We start from the raw sequence: 10,908 nt of genomic DNA on the forward strand, positions 1-10,908 counted from the left end.
ATTTGGCTTTACTAGCTTTTTTTATCCAAAAAAAACTAGAATATTTGAAGCTCCAATTTTATTTTATTTTATTTCTCTTATTGTAAGCTGTTAGAATATGAATGAACAAAAAAATAGTAAAGTTAATAAGTTATTCTTATTCAAGTTTTAAGGACAATCTCTTATGAAGAGCTACCATTTGAAAGCTTATTTACGCAAATAGGTTAAGTTATACTATTTTTACAATTTATAAAAAGCTATAACAAACACTTTTATAACTTATTTTAATTTGTTTAAGCAAAAAATTTAAAAGGTATAAACTAAAAAGCTAAATTATAATGTCCATAAAAAAAAATTAAATTATAAGTACTAGCAAACAGAGTTACAACTCCATTTTAATGAGAATAGTAATTATGGGTCGTACGTACGCGAAGGATTCAAATTTTGGCACAGGATTTTTTACAAATGAAACAAAAGAGTACCGTCGGAGTAGTTCTTGAACACGTCGGCGCGCGCGACCCGCGACGTTCCGTAGTTGGAAAACTTCTTGTTGTTGTACAACGCGAAGTCGGCGTCGGCATTTGGTTTGTCCAACGTCGTCGTCATTGGGGCGTCGTCGAAGAGGCAGAACAAGTTGGCGGCGGAGCAGAAGGCGGAGAGGTGGGACGACAGTGCTTTCTGGGCGGCGAGTCTTGCGAAAAACGCCGTTTCCACGGCGGAGAGAGGGGATGCTTTTGATAAAAGGAAATTAGGGGGTGGCTTTAGGGGCTGTTTGGAGTTGGAGACGTGGTTGTTCCAGTACCTGATGACTGAGGCTCTGGCTGTAAACGGGTTTTCGCTTGTCACGGATCGTGAAACCTGCGAACAAAAGAAAGAAATGGGATTAATGCAGGAAGACCAAAGTTCACTATAGGCCAAAAACGAATGTTGGAGAGAGAGAGAGAGAGAGAGAGAGAGAGAGAGAGAGATCTTACAGTGGAAAGTGAGAGGAATAAGAACAAGAGGAAGGGAATGTGAGATACGAGAGTGATTCTTCTCTCCATTTTTAGTACTGTGGATTTCAGCAGTTTGTGTTTATCTCTTTGTAGAAGTGGAATTTTGTTGGAGAGTACAAAATGGTGTCTTGGGAAGAAGTAAATGATGTATACTTGACATCAAAGGGGAGAACTTCTTTATTCTACTTTGCAGGTGCAGCCTTTATGTTTGCATTTATGCAAAAAAAATTCTATGGCATTAAATCCCTTGTTCTTTTGAAATTAACTAAACTTAAAATTGTAATTTTTATCCTTAATTAAATTTTTTTCGCATTTGTTAGTCTTGTACCAAACTTTTATGGATTATTGATTTGTCTCAAGAGAGGAACCGGAAAAGTGAAATTTTTTTACTTTTACCTAAGTATTTTGAGAAATAACCACTTTTTTAGCTCTAAAATGTCAATATTTTTGCTAAAAAGTGGTTATTTTCAAAATATTTGGGTAAAAGTAAAAAAAAAAATTACTTCTTCGATTCTTTTTGTCGAGACGAATCAATAACCTACAGAAGTTTGATGCAAAATTAACAAATGCAAAAAAAAGTAAATAATAACAAAATTCTTAGATTTAAGTTAAGTTCAATAGAATGGGTAAGCAAATCTTGGCTGCTTTTATATTCAATATAGCATTACTTGTTTCTTTCAATAACTCAAATTTTCTGGGTCAATTTACGCTCACGTCGACTATTTCTAAAGCCCAATTCCACCATCCACTTGCTCTCCCAATATATGTAGTAGGAGTATTACTTGTTTGATAAACATTGAGGCAATCATGGTGTACGTAGATAAGAAGCAGCAAATAGTAATATAACTTCATAAAGAAGCGTGGTTGGATTTGAGTGTTTAAATCTTGAACGATGCTACTCATACAATAATTTATACACAATAACTCACATAACTGCAGCCAATTACAACTACACAACTAATAGATCAATTTTCCTAGTTCCTCTTTCAATATTTATTTTTTTATCGGTAAAAATAACATTTTATTTGAGAAAATGGAAGGAATTCAATTCAAAAGTTGAAAAATATAGCCAAAAAATAAAGCTCAATACAACACCTGGAGGTCTAAAGTGTCTAGATAAAATAATAAACTGCTCATACAACACCAAAGGCCTTAAAAGCCCACCCTACCAAAAGTGAAAGGACAATTTCACACAAACTGGGGATTTTCTTGTCGACCTAGAAGAGGCTGCATATCTTGTTTTCATTCAATTAAACATGGAAGAGGTCAAATTACCATTAAGAATCTTGTGGGGGCCTAAGAAACCAAGGAGCAAAGGGCGTGTGAGAAACTTTTATGTATAACGGGGAAATCATGGGTGGTAGTATCCTTTCTGGTTCGTTTGTATTTTTTAGTCATTTTTTCGATCACATTTAGATGATCGGCTCCGTTTGTGTTGTAGAGTATGATGAGAACCATAATTGTACCAAAAATCGTGTTGATCGAACTTTATTAGATATATGATCGGCACACATGAAAATTGAAGAAAACACAAAACTGGATTAAAAAAATTCACTGAATCGGAACCCTTTTTTTTTTTTTTTTGCAATTTACACGTGTGCCAATCATGTACCTACTAAAGTTCAATGAACACGATTTTTGGTATGATTAAAGTTCTCATCAAACTCTATAAAATGAACGAAGTCGATCATCCAAGTGTGATCAGAAAATGACCGAAAAAGTAGAAACGAACAAAAGGGGATACAACCACCCCTGGTATCCCTATTTTGTTCATAAAAAGTTTCTCTTGCGGTGAAATATTTCTAATCCCTTCAAGTGGTGCGTGCACTTCTTTTCCCACTGAACAAGACTTGCGCGATAAAACAAGAGTCAGAGCAGGCCACTTTCAAATAGAAATACTAGATCTTCTTGCGAAAATGGGATTCGGAGAGAAATGGTGTGGATGGATTAAGGAATGTATCTCTTCGGTCTCCATGTCGATGCTGATCAATGGCTCACCATCCAAGGAATTTCTGATTGAGAGAGGCATCAGACAAGGTGATCTATTATCCCTTTTCCTCTTTAATATTGTCGTTGAAGGGCTAAACATTTTACTGGAGTGAGCTAAGGATAGAAACATCATAAAAGGAGCAAGAATAGGGGTCAATGGAGTGACGGTAACGCACCTTCAATTTGCGGATGACACCGTTATATTTTGCAATAATGATCCGGAAGAGATGTCTAACATCAAGATAATCCTTAGATACTTTCAACTTATGTCTGGGCTCAGAATTAATTTTTCCAAGAGTTCTTTATGCGGTATTAAAATTCCCCATCAGGTTGTGATTTCATTAGCGCAAGTTATGGGGTGTAAGGTTGAGCATCTACTTATTAAATATTTGGGTTTGCCTCTGGGTGCCAATCCCAAAAGGCTAAAGACGTGGGATCCGGTGATTGAAAAGATGGAGAAGCGTTTAAGTGTGGCGGGGGCGATACAACTCTTCGGGGGGCAAACTTACCTTAATTAATTCTTCTCTTGCCAACCAACCGATCTACTTCATGTCGATTTTCAGAATGCCAGTGTCAGTAGCGAAGGGGATGGAGAAAATTCAAAGAATTTTTTTTGGGGGTGATACGACTGACAAGTGAAAACTCCATCTAATCAAATGGGAGGTGATTTGTAGGAAAAAGGAGAATGGGGGCCTTGATGTGAAGAATCTGATGATTCAAAGTCCGTCCCTCCTTGCCAAATGGTGGTGGAGGTTCAACAAGGAGCCAGACTCGTTGTGGGTAAAAGTAATTAAAGGAAAGCATGATTAATTTAGGACTCAATTGCTGGCTTCCTTGTATGCCGATGTCGGGTAAAGCCTCGACTGTATGGAAGGATATTTGCTCTCTTGGTGAAGTTTCTTCGTGCATTGGAAATATAATCCAGGAGGGATTCAAAATCCAGGTTCGTTCTGGATTGGAGATTTCTTTTTGGAATCAGCCATGGTTGGGGGACACGACACTTAGAGAGGACTATCCACGGCTATACCTGATCTCTACTCAAAAAGAGGCGGTTGTCAATGCATTCTGGAGTGGTTTGGGAGATGATAGATGGAACCTAACCTTTAATCGAGAGCTACACGAATGGGAAATTGATCAAAGGGAGGAATTAAAGCAGAGGCTACAACCAGTTTTTCTGGATACGGACAGTCGTGATGCATTGAATTGGAGATGGACCTCTGATAATAGATTCTCGGTTAAATCGGTGTACAGTCAGTGGGAAAATAGTAGGCATTCCGAAAGTCTGGGGTTGGAAGCCTTATGGAAGAACATTAGCCCCCCTAAGGCGGAAATTTTCACTTGGATGGCTATTCAATCTAAGGTAGCCACGAGATCGGTGCTTTTGGGTAGAAATTTGATTTTGGAGGGACAATCTTCTTTGTGCCCTCTTTGCTCTTTGGTCTTGGAAACTCCGTAACACTTTTTTTTGCACCGTCCTTTTTCGTGGGGTGTTTGGTCGCAGATTCTAGAATGGTGGCGTGTTCAATGGGTATGTCCCGAATCTCTACATAATCATCTCCAGTGGTGGATGGATAATAGATTTAGAAACTTGGAGAGAAGATTATGGGAAGCTACTTTCTTCACGACCTTGTGGTCATTATGGCTGGTGCGAAACGAGGTTGTGTTTAACAACGTAACAATGACAATTCGGGAAGTGGTTGAAAAGGTAAAATATAGAGTCGCTATGTGGGTAAAGGCAAAGTTCGACATTTTTTATTTTTTTGCTCGGCAAATGAAATAACTTATAAAACTCGACCGGGGTACATCGAGGAAAAAGTAAAAAATACAACCACATCCAACCGACAATTGGATGTCCACCTTAAACTATGTTACAATTTTAATTTTCGGATACCATCTAAGAAGAACTTGAACTCCTCAACAGTGTAGACCTTGATGTCAAACTTCGCCTTCATCCACATTGCAACTCTAGTTTTGACTAGATCCCCCACCTCCCAAGCTTGTTTCGAAGAGTTATTGAAGATATTGTCATTCCTTACCAACCATAGAGACCATAGTGTTGCAAAGAAACAAGCTTCCCATACATGTTTCTCCAGGTTGTAAAATCCATTATCAAACCACCAATTAGCTGAATCAGGAACCGATCTTGGACAAACCCATTTGATGTTCCACCAATCTAAAATTATCGACCATACACTCCACGAGAAGTGACAATGGAGAAACAAGTGCTGATGGGTTTCAAGGCTCAAAGAGCATAGGGGGCACAAAGCTAATTGAATCTCATTGATCAGGTTTCTACTAAGAAGGACTGACTTGGTAACTGCCCTTTCCTTAACAGCCATCCACGCAAAGATTTCTACCTTGGGAGGGCCCAAATTCTTCCATAAAGAACCCAGCAATTGATTGCTTGAATGGGTTTGCTGTTCCCAATGCCCATAAGCTGACTTGACAGAAAATATTCCATCACCAGACCACCTCCACTGCAATGTATCAGGCTTCGAGGGATTTAGAATAACTCGTTCAAGTCTCTGTTTCAAGTTATCCATCTCTTGCTTCTCTCGACCAAGCATGTCTCGCCTAAACATTAAATCCCAGGACCCCTCGGTCCTCAAGTTACAGATCAACATCTCTTTTTGGGTAGATAAAGAAAACAGTCTAGGATAATCTTGTTTCAATGAGGCTTCACCTAACCAAACATGTTCCCAAAAAGCAGTAGCATCTTCGGAGTTTACCTGGACTCGAAAGCTGTCTCGAATGGAGAAACCCAATTGGGATGATGGGTTTTCCAAAGAGCAAATATCTGACCAAATTCTTGATGTTGAGCCGGGACTGAGAGCATAGGGCAGCCAACAGTTAGTATTCAAATCATATTTTCCTTGAATCACTTTCACCCATAAAGCTTCTCTATCCTTGCCAAATCTCCACCACCATATTGTCAAAAGAGCTAGGTTCTGTTGGACTATTTTTTTGATCCCCAATCCTCCATTAGATTTCTTCCGAGTAATCTCATCCCACTTCACCACATGCATTTTGTTTTTGTCATTCGAGTCACCACAAAAAAAATTTCTCTGTAGTTTCTCCAATTTCCTCGCAACAGCTGCTGGCATTTTAAACAAAGACATAATATATACGGGGACGTTTGCAGTATTGGAGTTAATAAGAGACAACCTTCCCCCGGTAGAAATACATCGATTACGCCAAATACTCAACATTTTCTCTATCCTTTCAATTACAGGATCCCATGTTTTGATCCTTCCTGGATTAGCACCTAAAGGCAAGCCGAGATACTTGATCGGAAGCTGCTCCACTTTACAATCCATGATCTGGGCCAAGGATGAAGTTGCTTGAGGTGGAATGTTCACTCCACAGAGGGAACTCTTTGAGAAATTAATTCTCAGGCCAGACATCAATTGAAAACATCTCAGAATTCTTTTAATATTTGCCATCTCAACTGGATCATTATTGCAAAAGAGAATCGTATCGTCTACAAATTGTAGATGAGAGATATTGACTCCATTACGCCCCACTTTGGTTCCATTAATGATATTTCGATCCTTTGCTCGTTCTAGCATTATGTTGAGCGCCTCCGCAACAATATTAAAGAGGAATGGAGATAAGGGATCGCCTTGTCTCAACCCTTTTTGAGTATAAAATTCCGGAGACGGTGATCCATTGATCAAGATAGACATTGAAACCGAAGAGCAACACTCTAAAATCCAATCCCTCCATTTGTCCCCAAAGCCCAATCTAGATAGCATACTATTGAGAAAGCTCCAATTGACGCAATCGTATGCTCTTTCAAAGTCTAATTTTAAGATGAGGCCCCCATGCTCCCTGGTTTTCCAACTGTGGATAGCCTCATTTGCTATAAGGACTCCATCCAGAATTTGTTTCCCATAGACAAAGGCAGCTTGAGTCTCCCCGATAACCGATCGCATCTGACCCTTAATTCTATTCGCTAAAACTTTGGATAAAAGTTTATAGACCCACCCCACCATACTAATGGGACGATATTCCTTAAAAACAGCAGGGCATGCTACTTTAGGAATAAGAGAAACAAAAGTGGAGTTGATACCTTTGGTAAGCTTCCCATTTGAGTGGAACTCGGAAAAAAATTTGATGACATCCTCCTTCATGAAGACCCAGCCTTGCTTAACAAAAGAAAAATTAAAGCCATCGGGACCCGGGGCTTTGAAGTTGCTACAATCTTGAAGGGCTGCCAGGATTTCCCTTTCCTCAAAAGGTTTCTCAAGCTGAAATGCTTTCTCCTGATCGACTTTTCTGGAAAAAAGACCGCCCAGGTCCGGCCTGATTCTTCTTTCTTCTGTAAAGTTTGTTCGAAAGTATTCAGTTGCTACTTCTTTGATCTGGACTGGATCCACCAGCAGACTTCCATTTACCCATACCGAACCTACCAAGTTCCTCTTGAAACAGTTATTTGCTGAGATTTGGAAAAACCTAGTGTTTCTATCCCCGAGCTTTAGCCACTTAATACGGGATTTTTGCTTCCAAAGTGACTCCGTCAAGTTAGAGAGCCTCCAAAACTCAGACTTTAGGGAGCACCGAATTGCTTTTTCCTCTTCATTCAGCTGCCTAGTTTCAGATAGGGTATCAAGATGATGAAGTTTGGCTTCGGTATCTTGAAGAGCACAATTGATATCCCGAAAGTCTTGTTTATTCCAAAGTTTCAGTCTATCCTTCATTGCCCGCAATTTCTGAACGATAATGAAACCAGCCCATCCTTGCACCTGTGCCTCCTTCCAAGCATCTTTGGCCACCTTCATACATTTAGGACTCGAGAGCCAAATGTCCAGGAATCTAAAAGGCTTTGGACCCCAGTCCCTATTATCATTCAGTAACATAATAAGGCAGTGGTCTGAAATTGGCCGAGGCAAACCCCATTGCAAAACCTTAAACCTATCAAGGAAGAGTTGGGACATCAGAAGTCTGTCTAGCCGGCTGTGGATGGCATTGTTTTGATAGTTGGTCCACGTGAAACACCTTCCCTGCATAGGATATCCAGAACTTCCATGTGATTACAAAAATCCAAAAAGTCCTTCATCCCCCCATCGATTCTCAAGCACCCCACCTTTTCAGACACCTCTCTTATTTCATTGAAGTCACCCCCAATACACCACGGATTCGGAAAATTAGCTTTACATGCCAGAATTTCATCCCAGAGATCACGGCGGGCAATAGTGTCGTTAGGACCATAGACATTCAAGAAGGTACATGGGAAGTCATCGATGGCCCCTTGTAACAAAATGAATGATCTATTGACCATCACACTAGCTGGTTTAAAAAAAGAATTATTCCAAATAGTTAAAAGGCCCCCTGATGCACCCTCAGAGTTCGAGCAAGCATAATCCACATCAATACCACCACAGATTAGTTGAATTGCTAAGCGCTCCACAGATTCTAATTTTGTTTCTTGGATAAATATCATACCTGGTCGTTTCTTTTTAATCAACTTAGATAAAAATCTTTTCTTTGTAACACTCCCCAACCCTCTAATATTCCATGACAAAATCAGCATAAAATTAACTTGAACCAAAGCTAACACCGAAAGGAAGAGATTGGGCTGCCCTAAGTTCCATTCTCCCTTTCACGGAGAATGGCAGCCTCCTTAGCCTCAATCTCTATCATTTTCTTTAAGATCCTATCATCATTAGGGAGAAAATTAACATTTAGTGCAGCCCCAATAGCCATAGTTGCTCGTACCTCGTCAATGATTTGCTGAGAGCTATGAATTGGGTCTGGAGAAGCTTCAATCTCGTCCTCTTCCGATTCACCAGATAGCTCCTCTTGGATTTGAATGAGGTTGGATAGCTTCCTGCGACGTCTTCTTCTGTATCCAGCATTAGAGAGGTCCGCCATGAGCTTAATCCCAGTGAGTGGTGCTCCATCCCCCAGCTGAGATGACTGACCAGCATTCGAACCCACAGGGAGTTCAGTGACCTGTGCCTAGGGCTGCAAACGAGCCGAGCCGAGCCGAGTTTTAGAGTGTTCGAGCTCGGCTCACCAAAAATTTAGTTGGCTCAAGCTCGTGACGAGCTGCAGGACTCGAGCTCGAGCTCGGCTCAAGATGTATTTACGGAGCTCGAGCTCGGCTTGCTCGGCTCGTTTATGAAACAAATATATATAAATATATATATATAAATAAATATAAATATGTAAATATAAATATATATAATATAATCGAGCTCGCGAGCCAATTCGAGCCGAGTTTCGACTAGCTCGAGCTCGGCTTGTTCATGAAACGAGCCCAGGACTCGAGCTCGAGCTCGTTCGTTTGTGTCTCGAACCGAGCCGAGCCGAGCCGTTATTGAGCCGAGCTCCGAGCCGCTCGCGAGCGGCTCAGATCGTTTGCAGCCCTACCTGTGCCGTAGGTTTTGGAATGGGCACTAAAGGTAGGGGCCTCTTTAAGATTCTTTGGGCCTGCGATAAATGCATGTTCACCTCACCCACAGACGGGGCTGGGCCTAAACTCTTCTCATTATCTAGGCCCACATTTGGGCTTGGAAGTGGCCCATTCTGAGCCCCCACTTTTAGCCCATTCGAGGCCCCCACTCCAGCCGATTCCTCCACTACAGATTCAAAATCTCCTTCAAAAGCTATAAATCCATCACTGAGTTGCATTAAATGCATGTCAACATCCCTTTGCTTAGAGCCTTGAACTTTGACCTGACACGACTCTACCCTTTGTCCATCTATCATCTGTGTAGCACTGTTTATTCTGACTTGTTCACCTACCCCCTTCTGTCATTGGTGGATTTTGGGCAGCAGCTTTCCACATCATCATCTTCTTCAATCTCCCTTCTCAACATTTTCGGCCCCTTAGCACCTCCCCTCTACAAATCTCTTGAAAACTGTGGAGGTCGCACCTCCGAGCCAATCTCAATTGGATGGACATAAGAGGTTTCTTCTTTCACCAACAGTTCGTACCGCACCCCATTCACCTCCATTTGAATCCATCTGTCAATCTTTGAGGGTTCCTCAGTAGCTATGAGGATTCTTCCAAATGCAAACGACAAGTCTCTCAGAGTTTCATCATCCACCATAATGAACTTACCCCAAATCTCCCCCATACTCTTGAATGATTCAGAATTCCAAGAATTAAGAGGCATACCGAAACAATTTAGCCAAACAAACCGTTCAAAACTCGCCGGCTCACCTTGCCATGGTTTCACCATAATAAACCATCTTTCCATCCATTTCCTTTTAATGAGCTCGTCCCGGACTTCACTGTTTGGAAATGTAATGAGGACATATCTTCCTCCCATTGTTCAAAACTGGACATCCTGCTCAAACTCCTCCTTGAAACTCTCCTTCAGAGTCTTCACGGAGACCACCCTGTTCATGGTAGCCACTGCACTTCTATGGAGCCAACCACTACCAGCTCCATCAGACTTAATAATGATCTCCTTTTCGTGAGAGGGTCCTGGGTTAAAGGTTTCACCTCACAACACTTGAGCAAAAGAGCCCCCAGAGGATTTCCTCTTCCATAAAGATTCCCCACCCCCATTAATGGTATGTAGCCCACCACCTCTGTTAATGGTGGTGTTAAACCTCTGACCAGGTCCAAGAACCCTGTCGTTGGTAAAACTAGGCAGTTTGGGCTTCAAGATCTCTTTCCTCTGGTCAAAACAAGCCTCCTTGACAAATAATCTCTTATCATCCACCCATGCTCCATTCATTTTGGCCACTGCCATGGCAGCTGACACATAGCAGCCATACCTAACGAAACCGAACTTCCCACCCGTGCGCTTACTCTTCTTCATTGGAATGAATGCATCCTTGACCACACCAAATTTATTGAAAGTCCTTGAGAGCCATTTTTGATCCCTTTCCTCAGGAATGTTGTCAATGAACAGAGTAAAGGTGTCCTTTACCTCTGTCCCTCCACCAACATGGCGTCGGTGGTTTCTAATTACTAGAACCCAACCGC

At 41.1% G+C, this 10,908-nt stretch overlaps 1 protein-coding gene across 1 annotated transcript; it reads right to left on the reverse strand.

Moving 5' to 3' along the window:
* Nucleotides 1-318: 318 nt before the first annotated feature.
* LOC131297970 (polygalacturonase 1 beta-like protein 2) lies at nucleotides 319-1,182 on the reverse strand. The gene is made up of 2 exons (XM_058323207.1): nucleotides 954-1,182; nucleotides 319-837 (listed from the first exon to the last, which is right to left on the reverse strand). The coding sequence occupies exons 1-2, from the start codon at nucleotides 1,020-1,022 to the stop codon at nucleotides 439-441; spliced, it is 468 nt and encodes a 155-aa protein (XP_058179190.1). The 5' UTR covers nucleotides 1,023-1,182; the 3' UTR covers nucleotides 319-438.
* Nucleotides 1,183-10,908: the final 9,726 nt, after the last annotated feature.

Source organism: Rhododendron vialii, chromosome 8a (assembly GCF_030253575.1).
Source record: "Rhododendron vialii isolate Sample 1 chromosome 8a, ASM3025357v1".
In the NCBI taxonomy this organism is placed as follows: domain Eukaryota; kingdom Viridiplantae; phylum Streptophyta; class Magnoliopsida; order Ericales; family Ericaceae; genus Rhododendron; species Rhododendron vialii.

Coding starts and splice junctions, on each gene's coding strand:
- LOC131297970 (XM_058323207.1), bottom strand. CDS start 1,022: ATGGAGAGAAGAATCACTCTCGTATCTCACATTCCCTTCCTCTTGTTC. Junction 838..953: donor TATTCCTCTCACTTTCCACT/GTAAGATCTCTC, acceptor TTTTGTTCGCAG/GTTTCACGATCCGTGACAAG.